The sequence below is a fragment of the Pelophylax lessonae genome (assembly GCF_965119305.1).
Source record: "Pelophylax lessonae genome assembly, chromosome: 3".
Lineage (NCBI taxonomy): Eukaryota > Metazoa > Chordata > Amphibia > Anura > Ranidae > Pelophylax > Pelophylax lessonae.
This window is the reverse complement of record NC_138770.1, coordinates 533,399,557-533,421,778: the sequence shown is the minus strand read 5'-3', so window position 1 is coordinate 533,421,778 and position 22,222 is coordinate 533,399,557. Positions and strand designations below refer to the sequence as shown.

The 22,222-nt window shown below is 43.7% G+C and overlaps 1 protein-coding gene across 1 annotated transcript in view; it reads left to right on the top strand.

Annotated features, from left to right (window-relative positions):
* SNX9 (sorting nexin 9) overlaps positions 1-22,222 on the top strand; it is a 250,147-nt gene that overhangs the window by 199,273 nt on the left and 28,652 nt on the right. Inside the window, exons 11-13 of the mRNA XM_082249824.1 lie at positions 7,935-8,038; positions 18,578-18,681; positions 19,646-19,723. Coding sequence (XP_082105950.1) covers positions 7,935-8,038; positions 18,578-18,681; positions 19,646-19,723 — 286 coding nt within the window. The remainder of the gene's footprint in view (positions 1-7,934; positions 8,039-18,577; positions 18,682-19,645; positions 19,724-22,222) is intronic.

The following is a 22,222-nucleotide window of genomic DNA, read 5'->3' as shown; positions in this document are numbered from 1 at the left end:
CATTTCACTGGGCCGACAAGTCTCTGGTGTACCTTAGGATTCGCATCACGGCGGATCCACTCGACCTCTTTCAGGCAAATTTTCCTCCTCTCCTGGGAACCCTCAAGGCGGATATTCGAAATTGGCAGCTGCTAACGCTAACCTGGTTCGGGCGTTGCAGCGCCCTTAAAATGAACGTACTCCCCAGACTCCTCTAAGGACTCCAGGCTTTGCCGATTGCAGTCCCTATCACTTTTTTTACCCAGGTGCGGGCGCTGTTTAGATCCTTCATCTGGGCCTCTAGATCCCCTAGGATCGGGATGCGGATCCTCTCCCTCCCCAAGGTGAGGGGGGGCGTGGGTCTGCCGGACCTCCTCCGCTATTACAGAGCTTCCCACCTTGTGCGCGTTCTCGACTGGCATGGTAATGCGGCGGCTAAGCAGTGGGTGGGCCTGGAGAATGGTGTGGCGGGCCGACCCTGGCCCCTTGGTCGCCCATAACACCTGCTGACCCTCTTCTCTCTCACCCAACGATCGGGGGCCACACTCCGAAAGACCCGACAAATACAACAGCACCCGTCGGTTGCCCCCTCGCCCTCCCCACTAATACCCGTCCTGGGCAACCCTGACTTTCCCCCAGGATGCACGAGTGCCAGAGTGCGGGCATTGGCCCAGTCTGGGAGGACCCGCCTCATGGATGTGTGGCCGCGGGGCGGCGTTCCTTCCCACACGGAGATCGTGGCCTGGCCGGGGACTTCCTTAGACCCCCTCAGTGCTCTACAGATCCGACACTTCCTCCTCCATATGCAGAAAACAGGCTACACTCCTCGACCATTGACGCCGTTCGAGGCCCTCTGTCGAGATGGTGACCCCCCTAGACATGCTCTGTCCTTCCTTTACTCCCTCCTTCTGGATCTGGACGGGGGATCACAATTGCCCTTCTTGAAACAATGGGAGCGCGACCTTGACGTCTCTTTCACGCCCAAGCAGATGGAAAAGATCCTGACCTTGGCCCACAAGGCCTCCCTGGCTTGCAAATCCCAAGAAATCAGTTACAAAATTCTCACCAGGTGGTACAGGGTCCCTACGGTCCTCCACAAAATGAGCGGGGATTGCCCTGACAGGTGTTGGAGATGCGGCTCTGAGGGAGGGACGATGCTTCACATTTTTTGGGAATGCCCTTTACTGCGGGCATTCTGGAGCGAGGTAGCATCAGTCATCAAACAGCTTACTGCGGTCGAGGTGGGAGACGACCCTGCACTGTGCCTATTGCACCTTACAGGGAGGCCAATTCAGAAATACCGGAAGTCTTTGACAATCCATCTCCTCAATGCCGCGAAGGCCTGCATCCCAGCCTTGTGGAGACAGACTCAACCCCCCACTCGGAAATTATGGTTCTCTAAGATAGTGGAAACACACCGTATGGAGGACCTGACTGCAACATTGAAAAACACCGAAGAACTCACAAGGGACCGCTGGCGGCCTTTGGTGCATTTCACATGTACGGACGCGTACTTACAGGCCATTGGTTAGGCTATGGCGGTCTGTTGGGCCTTCGCCGGGTAAGTGCCTTGGTGTCCACGTCCCGGCCCTCTTCTTTTTTTTTTTTTTTTCTTTTTTTTCTCTCCCCCTTCTCCTTCATCTTGTAATTTCCGTTCTTTCCTCCATTCCTCCCCCCTTTTCCCTTCCCGTGTCTCCCCACCTCCCCCTTTGTTCTTACGTGGCTGTTTATTTGTTGCCAGTTATGTTACCTGTCATTCATTGCTGTATCTGGACCCGCCTCTCCTAGGCAATATGTAAGGTGTCCTCGGTTAGGGGTTGGCGGCACGTATTTGCACCTCCCCTGGCATGCAAACGCACCGAGTGCACCTTCCTTTGCTAGATTTCTGCAGATTGTTCTCATGAGGCACCTGCATAGATCTGTACACTGTCACTGCGTATTTGTCATCACCATGTTCACTTTCGTGCCTGACTGCTGCTGTATTTCACTGTTGACTTTTTCTGTTAACTGGAGTGACTTTGTTTCCGTCCTCCTACTGCCTTTTTGTACGGTGCTTTGTTCTCAATAAAGAAATAAAAAAAAAAAAATTACTGGTGGGTATACATGTCGCTGTGTGTATGTGTGTGTGTGTATATATATATATATATATATATATATATATATATAATATATACGCTGCTCAAAAAAATTAAAGGAACACATCAGAAATGTAATTGCAGCAACTCAAAATGGTACTCAGTAGCTTGTATGACCCCCCCACGTGCTTGTATGCAAGCCTGACAACGTCGGGGCATGCTCCTAATGAGACGACGGATGGTGTTCTGGGGTATTTCCTCCCAGATCTGGACCAGGGCATCACTGAGCTCCTGAACAGACTAAGGTGCTACCTGGCGGTGTCAGATGGACCGGGACATAATGTCCCAGGGGTGTTCTATTGGATTTAGATCAGGCGAGCATGAGGGCCATTCAATGGTATCAATTTCTTCATTCTCCAGGAACTGGCTGCATACTCTCGCCACATGAGGCCGGGCATTGTCATGCACCAGGAGGAACCCAGGACCCACTGCACCAGCATATGTTTTGACAATGGATCCAAGGATTTCATGCCCATACCTAATGGCAGTCAGGGTGCCATTGTCTAGCCTATAGAGGTCTGTGCGTCCCTCTGTGGATATGCCTCCCCAGATCATCACTGAGCCACCACCAAACTAGTCATGCTGAACGATGTTACAGGCAGCATAAAGTTCTCCACGGCTTCAACAAACCTTTTCATGTCTGTCACATGTGCTCAGGGTGAAACGGCTCTGATCTGTGAAAAGCACAGGGCGCCAGTGGCGGACCTGCCAATTCTGGTGTTCAATGGCAAATGCCAGTCAAGCTCCACGGTGCCGGGCAGTGAGCACAGGGCCCAGTAGAGGAAGTCGGGCCCCCATTCCACCCTCATTAAGTCTGTTTCTGTTTGGTCAGAGACATTCACACCTGTGGCCTGCTGGAGGTCATTTTGTAGGACTCTGGCAGTGCTCATTCTGTTTCTCTTGCACAAAGGAGCAGATACCAGTTCTGCTAATGGGTTAAGGCTCTTCTACGGCCCTGTCCAGCTCTCCTAGAGTAACTGCCTGTCTCCTGGAATCTCCTCCATGCTCTTGAGACACAGCAAACCTTCTGGCAATGGCACGTATTGCTGTGCCATCCTGGAGGAGTTGAACTGCCTGTGCAACCTCTATAGGGTCCAGGTATCGCCTCATGCTACCAGTAGTGATACTGACCCTAGCCAAATGCAAAACTAGCGAAAAACAGGCAAAAAAGATGAGTAGGGAAAAAAATGTCAGTGGCCTCCACCTGTAAAATCATCTGGGTTTTGGAGGTTGTCTCATTGTTGCCCATGTAGTGCACCTGTTAAGTTCAAATACACCAAAGCAATTGAAACTGATTAACAACCCCCTCTGCTACTTAACTGACCAGATCAATATCCCAAGAGTTTACTTGACTTGATGCTATACTCCTGATTAAAAAGTGTTTGTTTAATTTTTTTGAGTGATATATATATAGTTACCGTATATATATTATCGTAACTACTTCTATTATTAATAAAGGCACAGTTCTAAGTTTTAACTGTTATTCAGGCAAGTTACCAGTTTTGTTGAGTAATCCTTGATTTACTACATCACAACACATCTGCTTTTGCATAAGATCCCAGGCTTGCGCAGTGGACATACCGTTTTCTTAGGAATGCACACAAAGCCACAGACGCTGTACTGTTGCCTAGAGAGTGTTGATTTGGGACAACATGACTAACAGTCACATGTAGTATTACAGGATGTGTGGCTGCATCCACAGGGCTGGGAGAAGAGGCAGCTGGAATACAAGCCTTTGCAAACACATCTAGCCAACTCTTTAGAGATCACTTTTATTTGTATATTGCATATTGTTTGTGTATGATGAGCTGTTTTTTCAGCAGGGTGTGTATTGGGAACAATGTCATTTTACTGCAATGTTCATGAAAGCAGAAAAGGTGACTGATTCTCTTTAAATTGACAGTAAATCTGCATAAATAAATTCCTGACATGTCATTATATACAGCTACAGCATAATGTTTTAAAAGAGCTTTCCTTTTTTTATCATTAAAGGAGAAGTTAGGGCTAAAGCTCTTTTGGATGTACTTCTCCTGTGTTTCACCGGAGTGCATTTCCTTCTGCACTCCTGTGGCCCATTTTCAGCCAACAGCGGGCTAAAGACTCTGGTGAGGTCCCGACTTTAATGTCGGGATTCACCCAGATGTCTGACCGGTAGCTGGCAAATCCTCTCAGGGAGCCTGAGTCAGCCGCTCCCACCCCCACTTCACAGCCTGGCACTCCAGTGAGGGCTGGAGGGGCAGAGCAGAGAGTCGGTGACTGACAGTCAGTGGCTCTCTGCTCAGTGAAGACTGCAAACCATGTTCTCAATCTTAGAAGTGACAGGGGACAGATGCAGCATCAAACCGATGCTGCATCCACCTGGGTGAGTATAAATGTGTTTTATAAATGTGATTTATTTATTCCTGAACTCCTGTTTTAATAAACTGTCTGAAGCATGAAGCAGATATCCTACAGGATGACCTGGACAAAATAACGGAGTGGGCAACGACTTGGCAAATGAGGTTTAATGTGGAGAAGTGTAAGGTTTTGCACTTGGGGACTAGAAACATAAAAGCACAATACACTTTAGGGGGGGAACCTTTGGGGGAATCAAAAATGGAGAAGGATCTGGGAGTCTTGGTTGATGATAGACTAGGCAACAGCATGCAATGTCAAGCGGCAGCTGCCAAAGCTAGCAGAATATTAGGATGCTTAAAGAAAGGGATGTATTCCAGAGATAAGACTATAATCCTTCCACTTTATAAAAATCTGGTCCAACCGCATCTGGAGTATTCTGTCCAGTTCTGGTCGCCAGTCCTCAGAAGGGATGTGTTGGAGCTGGAGAAAGTCCAGAGAAGGGCAACTAAACTAATTAGGGGATTGGAGAACCTTGATTATGAGGAGCGTCTGCAATCGCTTGATTTATTCTCCCTGGAGAAGAGACGCCTGAGGGGGGACATGATAGCAATTTTTAAATATCTCAATGGGGATCTCAGCTTAGAAAAAAAGCTGTTTAGTCGAAGGGATTGCATGAGGACTCGGGGGCATACAATGCGATTAGAGGAGAAGCGTTTTAACCTCAGGCAACGTGGGGGGTTCTTTACTGTTAGGGCTACAAGATTCTGGAATTCTCTACCACAAGAGGTGGTTTCTGCGGGTAGTATGGTGGCTTTCAAAAGACTATTGGATGTGCATCTCAAGGATCAGAACATTCAGGGGTATGTGAGATGATTACAGCCACACACACCTACACAGGTTGAACTGGATGGACTATTGTCTTTATTCAACCTCACCTACTATGTAACTATGTCTTTGAGCTTTGCCTAGGGTGAGATGAGGTCATTAAAGCGGAACTACACTGCATCTGAGCACCACAAATCAACTTTATTTCATTTTTAATATTCAAATCAAACTCCCCCATCCATCCATGTCTCCATGCTTTATTTTTCTGAGAAATCACTTTGAAAAACACCCCCATGGCATTTCTGGTTGTGGCCATCTTAAGTAAGGGCAGATGATTTATGTAGCTATGGCCCTCCAGCTGTTGTGGAACTACAAGTTTCATCATGCCTCTGCTTGTGGGAGCCATGCTTGTAACTGTCAGCAATGGGACTTGTCATTTAGCAACAGCTGGAGGGCTGCCAGTTTGACAGCTGTGATTGCAGCATTTACTTCCTGGAATCCATCTGTCCTTTGCTTAGGCATGCAGGCAGGAAGGTGGGCTTAGCTGAGTAAACCCCTCCTCCCCTCTTGAAGACTCCTGGGATGTATGATATCATTTGTGTAGGCATGGAAACCAGGAAGTAACTGAGGAAATGTAAAAAAAAAAAATTAAAACAAACACATGGTATATTTTCCTATCTGTTTACCAGCAGCATAGGGATTAAAAATATTCAATGTTGAATGAGAGCATGAAGTTCCTCTTTTAACCACTTCACCCCCGGAAGGTTTTACCACCTCAATACGATGCCATTTTTTTGCGACTCTGCACTGCATTACTTTAATGAAAAATTGCGCGGTCGTGCGACGCTGTTCCCAAATACAATTGATGTTCTTTTTTTTCCCCACAAATAGAGCTTTCTTTTGGTAGTATTTGATCACCTCTGCGGTTTTTAGATTTTGCACTATAAACAAAAAAAGAGCGACAATTTTGATCAGTTTAGGCCAATTTGTATTCTACTACATATTTTTGGTAGAAAAAAAATCACAAAAAGTGTATTTTAATTGGTTTGCGCAAAAGTTATAGTGTTTACAAACTACGGGATAGATTTTTGAACTTTCTATTTTTTTTTTTTTTTTATTAGTAATGGCGGCGATCAGCAATTTTTAGCGGGACTGCGACATTGCGGCGGACCCCATAACTGACATTTTTTACACTTTTTGGGGACGAATGACATTAATACAGTAATCAGTGCTAAATAATATGCAATGTTACTGTATAATTGACACTGGCAGGGAAGGGGTTAACACTGGAGGTGATCTAGGGGTTTAGTGTGCTCCTAAATGTGCTTGCTAACTGGGGGGGGCGCTCTGTGAAAGGTACACAGAGATCGTTTTAGCTTAGCTGAAACACACAATCTCTCTGTGCCTGTGTGGCAGGAGAGCCATCTGCTTTGTTTACATAGGCAGGTGGCTCTCCTGTCAGTTTCTGTGAAGATCGCGGGAGGCTGGTGGCGATCGAGCCCGCTCCTCCTGCAGTCTGGCTCCCGCCGCCAAGACCACATGCACATAATCACGTAGATCTACTTGATTATGCGCAGCCGAGCCGCCCTGCCACAGTAAATCTGCGTGGGGTGGTCGGCAAGTGGTTAAAGAGGAACTGCAGTCTGCTCACATAATTTGTATTAAAAACAAATTTGCCATTCTGAAGCTTCCCTCCAACCACTTTGCATATTATTTTATGTATACTGTAATTCTGTACTTGCCAAATATGCTGCAGAAATCTCCCTCTACCAAGTCTGGCTGCAGCCATTTTAACTGTGGGCAGCTGAAGCCTCTGCCTGTTCACTTCCTGGACTTACACACACACACACCACTGCATGCCTGCACATTTCCCCTCTCTTGATAAATATTCATGGATCTCTGCAGTCTCCTGTTATCTCCGCCCTCATCCAGCCCCCTCCAGCTCTGCAGCTCTCCTTGGCCCTCCTATGACTCATCCCTCCTCCCTTGCTAACAAACTCTCATGAGAGTGAGAGAGAGAGCTGTGCATGACTTCATTAGCCTAGGCTAATTACCAGATATGTAAAAGGAAGTAGGCTGTATAAGGTAATTACTGGCAGAAAAAAAATGTTTTACTATCCAACGATAAAAAAACAACAAGAGCAGAAGATTTAATAGATGGGAAGATGAAAAAATGGCTAATGGTGCACTTTAATCTGCTGCAGGCAGGAAGAAACATTAGTTCAGTCTCATCTCCCCTAATGATCAGACTTCAAAATGTCTACTTTGTACTAAGACACAGTTAAAGGCAGCAGGGGGCTGATCTGTGCCACACATTTGTGAGTATAGCCAAGAACTGCACTGACACCAGGATTTACATATTTGTGTAATCTCTAGACCAATAAGTACATGCTAACCTGAATAGTGCCTGAGTACAAAGACAGGTCTGTCCCAATAAAGAGAAAAGCAGGTTAAGCCTTTGCAAGGAGAGTCCTTTGATTTCTTCGAGAGATAATAAATAGCTGTAAATGTTACATTTGCATGTTACTTAGCTTGCACGCACTTAACATGAAAAAATATGCTGATCGAATTAAAGATCTGATGCATTCATGAAAAATGTAGATTGTCATTCAAGGAATTGCTGTGTGTTTACCTGAATATATTTCCTTATTTTGCTAGGAATGGAAAACTGGCAAGAGGAAAGCAGAAAAGGATGAACTGGTTGGCAGTATGATATTTTCCACAATCGAACCAGAAGCTCCTGAACTGGACATGTTAGAAGTGTAATTACCATTTTATTATTTAATGCACAATATAATGCAGCCTATATATATATATATATATATATATATACTGTATTCCACAGGGAAGACATTTTGCTGCTTTGTATGCTCATGCACATTTTTTCCTAACTATATTACAGGGATTGCATGAAAAATAAATAAACGTTTAGTTTTGTTTTAACCACTTCTGGACCGGAAGGTTTTACCCCCTTAATGACCAGGGCATTTTTTTCCGATACGGCACTGCGTTACTTTAACTGACAAATGCGTCGTGCGACGCTGTACCCAAATACAATTGATGTCCTTTTTTCCCCACAAATAGAGCTTTCTTTTGGTGGTATTTGATCACCTCTGCGGTTTTTATTTTTTGCACTATAAACAAAATAAGAGCGATAATTCTGGGGAAAAAAACAATATTTTTTACTTTCTGCTATAAAATATTCCCAATAAAAAAAAAAAGAAAAATCTATTTTTTTTCATCATTTTAGGCCAATATGCATCCTGCTACATAAAAAGTATGACAGCAGAATGCAGCACGTGATCTGCGATCAGTGCACACATTGTGGTGTGAATGGCCTCTTCGGGTTGATTTGCTAAAACTGGAAAGTGTATAATCTGGCATAGAAGCCAATCAGCTTCCAAGTTTTGTTTTTTTGTCAAAGCTTAAAGTGGTTACTGTTTGAGATGTCACTGTGCTGACTACTTGGTTCTCATATGGATGGAAGTTTTTATAGGCTTACTGATTATTGATTGTACATTTACGCTACCCACTGCAATGTAACAGTCATGTTTATCTTTTCTTTAATTTTATTCCTTTTTCTTTTTGTGCATGTTTTGTACAAACTTGAAAAGTTTTCAATAAAAAGTATTTGTAAAAAAAAAAAAACTTAAAGCGGAGTTCCGCCTCCCCCACCCCCTCCAAAAATTAAAAGTCAGCAGCTACACTTACTTTAGCTGCTTACTTTTATTATTAGGACACTTACCTGTTCTGGAGTCCAGCGATGTCGGCACTGCAGCCAATGTTTCCATCGGCTGTCGGGTGCTGCCGCCATTGCTGGTGAGGGAACCCGGCAGTGAAGCCTTGCGGCTTCACGGTCCGGTCCCTACTGCGCAAAGCGCGCCGCATTCCTATTGGCTCGGTGACGGAGGAGGGGGCCGAACTTCCGAGGGATGGCGCCGCGATGCCGTATCCCAGAAGTGGGGAAGGGTATCTGTCAAAAACAGGTACCCGTTCCCCCCTCCCCCCTGAAAGGTGCCAAATGTGGCACCAGAGGAGGGAAGGAAACAAAAGAGCGACAGTTACAATTTTGGGTGGAACTCCGCTTTAAAGTGGTTGTAAAGTAGAAGATTTTTTTTATCTTATTGCATTTTATGGATTAAGATAAAAAGCCTTTTGTGTGCAGCAGCCCCCCTAATATTACCTGAGCCCCCTTTCGATCCAGTGATGTCCACGAGTGCCTCAGCCGTCCGGGGCACTCTCTCTCTCCTGATTGGCTGAGACACAGCTGCGGCGCCATTTGGCTCCAGCTGCTTTCAATTAAACTCAGTGAGCCAATGAGGAGAGAGAAAGGGGGCAGAGCTGAACCACTCTGTGTCTGAATCGATACAGAGAACTGCGGATTGGCTCAGGTGCCCCCATAGCAAGCTGCTGGGGGCACCTGCCAGGAGGGAAGGGCCAGGAGCTCCAGCCAGGGACCCGAGAAGAGGAGGATTGGGGCTACTCTGTGCAAAACCAACTGCACAGAGGAGGTAAGTATAACATGTTTGTTATTTTAATAGAAAAAAAAGACGAGACTTTACAATCACTTTAATAGAAGAAGCTAAAGTTAGAAGCTGATTGGCTACCATGCACAGTTGCACCAGATTTTACACTCTCCAGTTTTAGTAAATCAACCCCTTTGACTTTGTTTTGATGTATATTAAATGCATTTAACTGATTTAAACTGTAGTTGTGATTGGGCTTTTACATTTATTGAGCAACCACAGAGCTGGGTTTTGTAGATGTGATAGTTTGTGATGAGTGACAGAGGAGAAATAATATGATGGAAATATGTTAGTCAATAATTTATTACGTTTCCTTACTGTATAGTGAAGTGTAGGAACCCAGTATAAGGTGAAAAGCTTTTATAATAATGAAATATAACTTGTTTTTCACCTATATAAGTAATTGGAACCTTTCATAGTGTTCAGAAATATTGTTTAAATATTCGTTTTAGTGGCCTTGGTGACAGGAAATAGTTTTACATTTATCACAGGACATAACACTATTTTAGGGAATTCCAGAATTTCCTGTTTATCCTATTATTTCGTGTGTCTAGCGTCTCAAACGCCAAGTCTCCTGTGTGCTAACTCCTTTATTAAAGTGTTACTAAACCCAGGACCATGCATTCACTATATCTGGTCTCCCACAGTACACAGAACATGGAAATGCAATTATTTTAGTAATTATAAATGGCTATATACCCCTTCTTATCAGCAGTATATAGCAGTCTTGTGACTTCTATCAGTGTCTGGTTAAAGCTTGTAGGAGGAGTTTTCATTCTGCTTTGACTGTTCTATGAGGCTGCAGGGCCCCTGACCCTCTGTCTGGACAGTTCTGATCACCCCTGTGCTGATCATATGCAACCTCCCAAAAAAAAAAAAACTCTAGCAACACACACCAAACTAAGCATGTGCAGAGTGCCTCCAAGGCTCTTTTCTATCAGGAGATGGATTGAGGACAGTAAAAGAAGGGGAGGATCAGAGAATACAGGATCAAACGGCCTTTTTGCACTATGCAGGGGATTAACCCCTTAGGTCCCACACTGAGTATAACAAGTGTTGCTTTAGGCTACATTCACACCTGAGCGTAGCGTTTTTGCGTTTTTTACCGCGATTTTTAACGCGATTTTTGTGCAGGCGTTTTTAGATTGAATAGAGACCAATGGAAAACGCCTGTAATCTGCCCAAAAAGAAGCTCATGTACTTTTTTGAGCGTTGGGCGTTTTGCTCACAGCGTCAAAACGCTCAGATGTGAATAGGAATTAGGATTTGTCTTGTTGGGCGTTTTGAGAGCTGATCCTAGAGCAGAAAAACTCCCCAAAAACGCCCCAAAACGCCTACATGTGAACGTAGCCTTACTGCACATACAGACTAATTTACTGTTGTGGGTATAGTAACACTTTAAATGTATCTTTACCAGTCTAGAGACTTGTGGAACAGGAGCAAAGCTCTGATACTCAAAGTATAGAAGTAAATCTCCAGTAGAAGAAAAAAACCTTCCGCCTGGTTTGTTTTATAATGTTTAAAGTATAACTCCAGCCAGTTACTCTAGTTTTGGGTAGAGTATAGAGAATTTAGACCTATGTCAGGTTTTTTTTGCATTTAACAAAGCTGCCAGTTGCCTCACAATTTTAATAGGATCAAATTGCATGCACCATATACAAAACAGCGGAGTCAACAAATACCGCTGACGTTTTAGGGCCACAAAGGGCCCCTTTTTTTAAGGTGTATTGGCTGACGTCTATATCAAATGGTTGTTGAGATTACTATGGGCCGCACACTTCTGACTAAAGAAGGAAACATATGGGTCTGGTGCCGGAAAGATTTCTAACAAAGGTTTTTATTGCAGCCTGTCTCCATTGGGAAAAAGAAGGCCTACTATTTGTCCTGGAGATCATTGTCTCTGGAAGAGAAAGTGATGGGATATCCAAAATTATATAGCTGTATTCAGAACAGAAGCAGAGGGGATATCATCCAGTGGGCACACTTGTTCCAGTGGCAACAAAGATAGGATTTGCACTCATTTTGGGCAGTTTTTCTATTGTGTCTTTGAGGATTGGAAATGCAGTGAAATATTCATTCCCCATCAAGATTTCACTGCACTTCCACAGCATTAACCACTTAAGCCCCGGAGGATTTGGCTGCTAAACGACCAGGGGGTATTTTGCGATTCGGCACTGCGTGATTTAAACGGACAATTGCGCGGTCGTGCGACGCTGTACCTAAACAAATTTGACGTCCTTTTTTTCCCACAAACAGAGCTTTCTTTTGGTGGTATTTGATCACCTGTGCGCTTTTTACTTTTTGCGCTATAAACAAAAAAAGAGCGTAAATTTTGCAAAAATAACAATATTTTTCACATTTTTTATATGAAATTCCCCAAAAAAAAATGTAAAAATCAAAATTTTTTAACATTTTTGGCCAATTTGTTTTATCCTACCTATGTTTGGTAAAAAAAAATCGCAAAAAGCGTATTTTTATTGGTTTGCGCAAAAGTTATCGCGTTTACTAACAAAGGGAAAGATTTTTGTCATTTTTGTTGTTTTTTTTTTAACGCGTAATGGCGGCGATCTGCGATTTTTTTGCGGTACTGCGACATTGCAGCGGACAGATCGGACCCTTGACTGACATTTTTGACACTTTTGGGGTTACCAGTGACATTTCTACAGTAATTAGTGCTATACATGTGCACTGTTACTGTAAAAATACACTGGTAGTGAAGGGGTTAACTTTATTTGGGAGGGAGGGGCTGTGTGTGTCCCTAGGGGCGTGCTTTCTACTGTGATTGGCTGTGGCTTGAGGTGTAAGGACACTGATCAATGGTTCTACATAGTAGATCCGTCTGATCAGTGTTTTTACACCGAGGAGAATGACAGGTGGCTTGTTTACACAAGCCGCCTGACTTTCTCCCTCTCCCCCGACGATCGCCGAGTGACCGGCGGACATCGGGTCCGCCAGTCACACGCGCGGGGGGGTCCGTGACCGCGCGGGAGCGCGCTCACTCCCCAGACCCTCCCAGGCTAGTGACGTTAATTAACGTCACTCTGCCTGGCCGGGGCTGACCGCCGCAGTAAATCTACTTGCGGCGGTCGGCAAGCGGTTAAAGGCTAAGATCACCGTACAGACAGACAGTTACTGAAGTGCAGGAAGATTTAAAATGGAAGTAAACCCTCATATCGTTTTCAGCCAAGGAAGCTGCCATCTTGGCCTCTGTTTGATCCACAACTGCCATGAAGCTGCACGTGATCAGTTATGACACCAGCCATTGGATGGGTTAGAGCACAATCAATGGGAGTGTTACAATCCTGGCACGTTCCAGAAATGTAACTGCTTTTTGAAACTGTTAAATTGATGGGTTTATTCTGCTTTAACTGCTTGCCGACCACCCACCACAGATATACTGCTGAGCGAATCGACCTATGGGTAGGTCTGGTACGCAGAAGCAGTGCTGGGGGAAAGCGCGCCTCGGCAGCGGCACGCTCCCGCCCCCACTAGGCAGCGGGGATGCCGATCCGTGGGGCCGGCACCCGCGATTGCTCCCCACTGAGAGAGAAGAATGGTCTGCTGTTGTAAACACAGCTGACCATTGTTCTCTCTGAAGTTATCACAGAATACCTGTGATCCTCCTATGTAGCATCACAGGTCTCTGTGGTCATTTCACAAGTCCCTCCCCCATACAGTTAGAAAACACTCCCTTAGGGTCACACTTAACCCTTTGATCACCACTGTGTTAACCCCTTCCCTGCCAGTGCCATTATTACAGTAACAGTGTATATTTTTAGCACTGATTACTGTAGTAATGTCACTGGTCCCCCAAAAGTGTCAAAAATGTCAGTTAGGGGGGTCCGATCTTCTTCCACTCATTAGTGATCTCATAGTTCATTGGGAAATACAAGCTGTTTGCTGGGGTGGCAGATGGAACTTAGTGTAGTTCATTCATTCACAGGAGTGGGGGGGGGGCTTGGGGGAGAGGTTGGCTGCTGCATAGTAAGATGTTACACCCTAAAATGAGTGCAACATGTTACATAAGGTGAACGTATCCTTTAAAAACAACCAAACCCTTCTAAGCCGGCCAAACATTAAACGAAATTCGGCTGTTAGGAACTGGCTGAATTTCAATCCATGTATGGACAGGACAGCGTGGTTGTACAGAAGTCGATCTACTGATCGACTTCTAAACAACCACCCTGTTGGACTTTTTCAGCTCGGTAGCTCCGATCAGTGTACTCTAAAAGGCAGTAAAAAGGCACATTTTTAGGCACATTAGGATTCCCCTATCCACATTGAATGTGTGATTGAGGGAATCAAGTCATTTGTTTTTTCGGTCAATCCAATTATCTATGGCCAGCTTATGTCTAAAATAAAATTAAGAAAAAGAAAAAAATGGCTGGAGTCACACTTTTAATTATTTTTCCAGTTTTGGATTTGGAATAATTTAGCTAATTTATTTTTATACCCCTTAAATTGTGCCCTGCAGTCAATAATAATATGCCCTGGTTTATTATAAGATGTAGCTGTGCTATCGGTGCCTGATACATGGACGATTTGCTGTGTTGGAAGTATTTTATACTGCATTGTAAAACTGTTCTGGACAGCAGGAACGCTCAGAAAACAATAGATAGCCATAAACTGAATGCTGCAGATGCCATTTAGGATACTCTATCACCTTCCCCCTTCATAAAATGTGAATTTAACTATTCAGTTCAGTACCAAATCTTAAAGCTGGCCTTCGCAGGGAGATTGGTTGGAGTTGGAGCCAAGCACCTGAAAAACCACAATGTGAACAGACCTTTGGGTGACTGGATTTTAGTATGATAGTCTTTCGTGTTTTTGTTTAACCAGTTCTGGACCAGAAGATTTGCCCCCTTAATGACCAGGCCCTATTTTGCGATTCGGCACTGTGTTATTTTAACGAACAATTGCGCGGTCGTGCAATGCTGTACCCAAACAAAATGTATGTCCTTTTTTTTTCCACAGATAGAGCTTTCTTTTGGTGGTATTTGATCACCTGTGCGATTTTTATTTTTTGCGCTATAAACAAAAAAAGAGCGACAATTTTTTGAAAAAAATATATATATTTTTCACATTCTGCTATATGACATTCTCAAAAAAAAAATGTAAAAATCAAAATTTTAACATTTTAGGCCAATTTGTTTTCTGCTACATGTTTTTGGTAAAAAAAAATAGCAATAAGCATATTTTGATTGGTTTGCGCAAAAGTTATGGGAAAGATTTATGTCATTTTTATTGTTTTTTTTTTTTTTACTACTAATGGTGGCAATCTGCGATTTTTTGCGGGACTGCAACATTTCTGCAGACAGATCGGACACCTAACTGACATTTTTGAAATTTTTGGGGGTACCAGTGACATTACTACAGCAATCAGTGCTAAAAATATGCACTGTTACTGTAATAATGATACTGGCAGGGAAGGGGTTGACAGTATAGGTGATCAAGGGGTTAAATGTGACCCTAGGGGAGTGATTCTAACTTTGGGGGGGTTGGACTTGTGAAATGATCATAGAGACATGTGATCCTATATAGCCGGATCACGTGAGCTCTGTGATCATTGCAGGGAGAAGGACGGTCGGCTGTGTTTACATCAGCCGACCGTCCTTCTCTCTTAGCGGGGAGAGATCAGGGCTGTCAGGTGGCAATCAGAGCCACCTGACACCCGCAGCGGCTTCCCCGCTGACGATCGGGAGCACGCCCCCCTAGCGGCTTTCAGGAGAGCCACGTAGACCTACATCGCTTTGCCTGTCCGTGCCACCCTGCCACAGTAAAAAGGCGGCGGGTGGTCCGAAAGTGGTTGGAAGCCTCAGACATGAAATATGAACAAAGCATTTCCTTCTTTAGTGCCTACTTGTCTGAATTTAGGCTAGCCATTGGGTTGCAGAAAAGAAACTTGCGCGATTTTCCCATCAGCACAGACAGCACTGACATGGGAATCCCTCCTGCCGAGCCATTGTCTTCTCTTGGTGGGGGCGGGCAGGAGAAGCTGTCCTTGCCAGGAGAAGACAGTGATATTCACAAAAGAATCTTGCAGGCTGGTTGTACCCAAGTTGATCAATCAATCAACTTGGTTCTTTCAGCCTGCCCATTAATGGTTAGAATCTGGGCTGGTTCCTGCTGAATCGGCCAAGATAGGAACCGTGTGGCCGGCCTTTAGAGCACTAAATATCACTTTTGTCTGTGGCTTTGTTCTTCTGCTATCAGCTCCAGTCACTTTTCTTGACACCCGGAGAAAAATGGTGACAGGGAAGGGTCCTCCAGCTGATTGACAGCCTCAGCTCTGTTCCTGTTTGAAGGGGGTGAGTTTCTTTTCCCGTCAATCTGCTCTTAGACCTCATCTCACTGAGCTCTGCAGAGTGTAACTTCAGCTCTCCATCCCCTTTTTCTGAACTCTCAGACAAGCTTTATTAATTCTGGGCTTGGAATGGATGTAGAGAAGTGAAAACTGTAGATAGACCGATACATCGTATGTAGGAGGATTGGTTTCATCTGTGTATGACCATAGGCCAGTCACTTCACCGGGTATATCTGAGGGTTTACAGCCCATTTAAATAGAAATTCTAGTGAAAGAAATTATAATTTAAAGCTACAGTATCCGCTGCCTACCTTATTTTTTTATTTTTTCAAAGTAAAGTAATGGGAAAGCCATAATGTTACAGTTGTTACCAAAACAAAAGATGAGGAGAATACCTCTAAGGCTCCATTCACACCTGGGCGTTTTCAGCTCCAAAAACGCTCAAAAGAAACGCTTCCAAAACGCCCAACAAGTAAAACCGCATTCATTTAAATGGCCCCTGTTCACATCTGAGCGTTTTGCAAAACGCCTGTAGCTGAAAAAAGTACATGAGCTTCTTTTTGGGCTGATTACCAGCGTTTTTAATAGATGTCAATGAAAAACGCCTGAAAAAATCGCGGTAAAAATCGCAGTAAAATCGCGGGTAAAAAAAACGCTACGCTCAAGTGTGAATGCAGCCTAATAGATTATTTTGAGATATCTTTAGAGCTATGTAAATAAATAATTGCCATCATCCCTGACATAGCTTGTAACAAAAAGGGTGGGTCCCTCAAACCAAGAAGAATTGGGATTGTGCAGGCAGAAGTATTAAACATAAAATAGTATTTATTATATCATCAAAAAAAGAATTTTCGTTTCACATTAATACAGGTGCTTTACATATCAAACAGTGGTGACTAGGCTGCATGGCTCCATATTACTTTAGTGCAGGTATGGTGATTCCCGATGTTGAAGATAGGGTTCCGACGCGTTTCGGCTTTAAATCAAAAAATTGCCTTTTTCAAGGTAATCACCAAACTCTAAAAAAGTGAATAAACATAAAATTAAAAAATAAAATATGTGACAATGTGTTAAACTTTTTTCATCATATCATAACATAGTCCTTTTTGGTGCATACCAGATTGTGCAGAGACTCCTGTGCGGAGATTAGGGGGGGCATCTTCACCCGGGGGGGCCCTCTAGAACTGCAGCAAGATCTCAAGAAGAGGTCAGCGTGAGGGCCTGTGAGACATATAAAGGATAGTATATAGGCTCTGTATTGAGGCTGGTATTAGTTCTCTCCAGGGGAGAGTACCCTGTAGAGAATGAATACCAGCCTCCACACAGAGTTTATATACTATCCTTTATATGTCTCACAGGCCCTCACGCTGACCTCTCCCCCCCCGGGTGAAGTTGCCCCCCCAATCCTCTGCACAATCTGGTATGCACCAAAAAAGACTATGATATGATGAAGAAAGTTTAACACATTGTCACTAATTTTATTTTTTGATTTTATGTTTTTTCACTTTTTAGAGTTTGGTGATTACCTTGAAAAAGGCAATTTTTTTTTATTTAAAGCCGAAACGCGTCGAACCTTATGTTTAACATCGGGAATCACCATACCTGCACTAAAGTAATATGGAACCATGCGGCCTAGCCGCCACTGTTTTATCTCTACAGCACCTGTATTCATGTGAAATTAAAATTATTTTTTTGATGATATAATAAATACTATTTTATGTTTAATACTATTGCCTGCACAATCCCAATTCTTCTTGGTTTGAGGGACCAACCCTTTTTGTTACACCTCTAATAGGTAATCCACCTCTTCCAGTAACAAATGTCTAATAGAGGAAATCCCCCCACCCTTTGCAGAGATGTCCTTTTCTCTGTTGTGTATCCGTTACAGGAAGTGAAAGGAAATTTCCTCAATGTGACACAGACTGCAAAAAAAAAAAAATGACAGTGGTTTGAACCTCTCCTACACTAAAAAAAAAATAAGATACACAGTACAGTAAACTGACCACTGGTTGCTATGGGTTTCTACTCTTTGTACATGATTTGTACTATTGACTATCCTAGCTGTTCTGCATCTTAAAATCATTTGCAGTGTTCATTCTTATTCGTATATTACTTTCACGGTAACAAGCGGCCCAGTTGAAAAGGCTGACATTTTAACCACGGAAAATTTACAAATATAAAACCTAAACAAGGCCTCTTTTCTGCTTTTTTAAACGGTCTCTAAACTGGAGCTTTTATGTTGGGAGCTAACTGCATCTGACAGCTGTAGGACGGTTTAAATGACGCACTGTTTCTCCATGCCATGTTTCCTCATACTAATTAGCCCATCTTATTACGTATGCTTTACTGGTGTGGTAATGATGAAGAAGGGCAATTATTGTGCAACGATACCTCTTTAATGGAAAAAGCTGAACATTTTCTGTATGAAAAGTTAAAATGGCGATGTAACCTACTGTTTTTACACCATACAGAGAACAGAAGTGTGAAGCAGTCAGCAAGTTCACCAGAGCCATGGATGACGGTGTGAAGGATTTGCTCAATGTGGGCCAGGAGCACTGGAAACGATGCACAGGGCGTACGTCACTCTTAATAACAGTTATGCAAGACCATAACATTTGTCATTTTATTATAGACGAGCCTCTCTTCTGTGTGGCCTTTAGATAACTCATTGAGCCTGATATAAAAACTGTAGCTAAAAATTGAAGTATCTAGAGTAGTGATGGCAAACCTTGGCACCCCTGATGTTTTGGAACTACATATTCCATGATGCTCATTTACTCTGCAGTGTAGTGGAGCATTATGGGAAATGTAGTTTCAAAACATCTGGGGTGCAAAGGTTCGCCATCACTGATCTAGAGCAACTAGTTCATTGTTGGCCTTAGATTTGGGCGAACGGTTCGGGCCGAACATCGCTGCAAAGCTTTGCCCAATCAGGGCACAGACAATAGCTGGTTGTTTAAGGAGCAGGGTCAGGAAGCCGGCTGCCATTGGTCTTCCCTGCTTACAGCGGATTTAAAAAAAAAAAAAAAAACATTGCCAGCAATAAAAAAGACGTGGTGTCCCCCCACGAGTTCATACCAGGCCCAATCAGAGCGCAGTAAATAGTTTGTTGTTAAGGAGCGGGGCCAGAAATCCGGTCGCGGCGCCCTTAACAACCCTTGATCATCAGCAGTCAATGGGCTTCCCTGCTGACAGCTGAATAAAAAAAAAAAAATGACCAGCAATAAAAAAAAAATTAAAAATAAATTGTGTGGTTCCCCCCCAAAATCCATACCAGACCCTCATCTGAGCATGCAGCTCGGCAGGTCAGGAAAGGTGGAGGGGGGGGAACGAGCAAGCTTTGATGGGGTCAAGGGTCTCTTCCCCACAACCTTGGGCCGTGGAATTCCACATCCCGCTGTATGTAGCTGATGCAAAATTTTGACTCATAATAGCACTTCGCTCTAGTTAAGTGTGTGTTGTGATATAGCAATTTCTACTGGAGATGAATGATCAATAATAAAGTAAAGTTTAATTTTGGTAATTTTTTTCCTAAATAGCACTGCCGAAGGAATATCAGAAGATAGGAAAAGCTTTGCAAAATTTATCAATGGTTTTCAGCTCCAGTGGCTATCAAGGTAACCCTTCATAGTGATGTATGTGTTTAGTGTACTGATGTACTGTATATGTGACTGTTTTTCATACTTGGGACTTAAACATGTTTATTTTTTTTATATATATATATATTTTTTTTTTTAATTGTGTTTATTAAAGTTTTATAAAAAAAATGATAAAACCGAGACTCTGGGAATTCCTTGGCTCAACATAAACAGATAACCAAAAACCCCCTACAACTGTAGCTCAGGTATACCTCACAGTCATACAAATATACATGTATGGCAGCTGAAACAATAATCACAGTGAAACTGGTCAAGTAAGGATAATGGCGCTACAGGCAGGTTTACGGGACAAGGTCAGTACTGGTAAAGTCCAAAATCAACTTTCCCACGGGAGGGAAAAGCGGAGAGGGAGAAGGGATGGGGGTGCGCGAAGAACCAGTTAGGTTCACCACACAGCACACATATCCCACCCCCCCCCCCCCCCCCCAAAACAATAGCAAACAAGCCCCCTCAAGGTAGAGCAGAATGATCACTGTCTATTCTAGCTTCAGTAGTGGAGAGAGACGCAAGCCATATGTCCCATACCTTGTAATTTTATTTAGGAGATCCGAGAGAAAGATATATCATTTTGTATAACGGTATCACTGAATTAATCAGCTTCTTCCAACAGTCTAAAGAAGGGAGGTCTGTCTGATTTCCAAACTAACACAGTTGCCTTCTTGCCATAGAAGAGGAGTAAGCTAAGGCTTCAGGTACACTTTCCCATGGCCTGCAGTCAAAACGTTCCTATCCTGAGCGCGGCTCTCCTGCGTTCAGGAGAGGGAGGTTGAACCGCAGCAGCTCCTAAACTCTGCTAAAAGCATATGTATACACTGCCACATAGGCTTTTATGGAGTTGAGTTTAGGAGCTTTGGCAAAAAAAAAAACACCAAAAGCTCTTAAACTCAAGTTTAAGATCTGCTAGTGTACATGAAGCCTTAATAGGGTCCTAGATGCTCTGGTAATTGCTAGGTGATTAACTAAACCCAGCAAACATACAGCAACTATTTGGGGAGCTGATATTGTGGTTAATGAATAAATGAATTGAACCAAAGCAGCCCAGAACTGTCGACTATGGGGGCAGGCCCAAAAGACATGGAAAAAATTAGCAGTAACCATCCCCACATCGCCAGCAATTAGGTGCAACCGCGGAGTAGATTCTTTGAAGGCATTGAGGGGTAATATAGGCCATTGGGCAAATGAGTATTCCCAGGCATCCTCCTAGCCCTCACTATCCAAGTCCAGCACTTTCACCCACCATCTCGATTGCAGTAGGTCGAGCCCTACGTGAACCGATGGCAATAAAGCTTTTAACCACTTGCCGACCGCCGCACGACTATCTACGTCGGCGGTCAGCCCCTCACAGGCAAACTAACGTAGGGCTACGTTGTTTGCTTGTGAGGGTCTAGGGAGCGAGCGCGCGCCCCCCGGGGCGCGCTCCCGCTCCCGAGTGGTCACGGACCCCCCCGCGCGTGTGACCAGCGGACCCGATGTCCGCCGGTCACTCGGCGATCAGCGGGGGAGAGGGAGAATGTCAGGCAGCTTGTGTAAACAAACTGCCTGTCATTCTCCTCGCTGCAAAGACACTGATAAAACGGATCTGGTATGTAGATCCGTTGATCAGTGTCCTTACAGCTAGAGCTACAGCCAATCACAGTAGAAACCACGCCCCTAGGGACACACACAGCCCCTCCCTTCCAAATAAAGTTAACCCCTTCACTACCAGTGTATTTTTACAGTAACAGTGCATATATATAGCACTGATTACAGTAGAAATGTCACTGGTAACCCCAAAAGTGTCAAAAATGTCAGTCAAGGGTCCGATCTGTCCGCCGCAATGTCGCAGTACCGCAAAAAAAATCGCAGATCGCCGCCATTACGCGTTAAAAAAAAACAACAAAAATGACAAAAATCTTTCCCTTTGTTAGTAAACGCGATAACTTTTGCGCAAACCAATCAAAATACGCTTTTTGCGATTTTTTTTACCAAACATAGGTAGCATAAAATAAATTGGCCGAAAATTTTTAAAAATTTTGATTTTTACATTTTTTTTGGGGGGAATTTCATATAAAAAAATGTGAAAAATATTGCTATTTTTGCAAAATTGACGCTCTTTTTTTGTTTATAGCGCGTGATCAAAAAATCGCACAGGTGATCAAATACCACCAAAAGAAAGCTCTGTTTGTGGGAAAAAAAGGACGTCAAATTCGTTTAGGTACAGCGTCGCACGACCGCGCAATTGTGCGTTAAATTCACGCAGTGCCGAATCGCAAAATACCCCCTGGTCGGAATGGGGGTAAAATCTTCCGGGGCTTAAGTGGTTAAATCACTGGCAGAGCCTTCTCCAAATCATCTTCATGCAACAGTGATTCTAAGTCATCCTGCAACAGTTGAAGTGGCCTAGTACCAAATTATGAATGGTAGGCAAAAAATATAATTGAAGTACTTAATGCAGGGAGAGAGGGGCAGAACCAATCT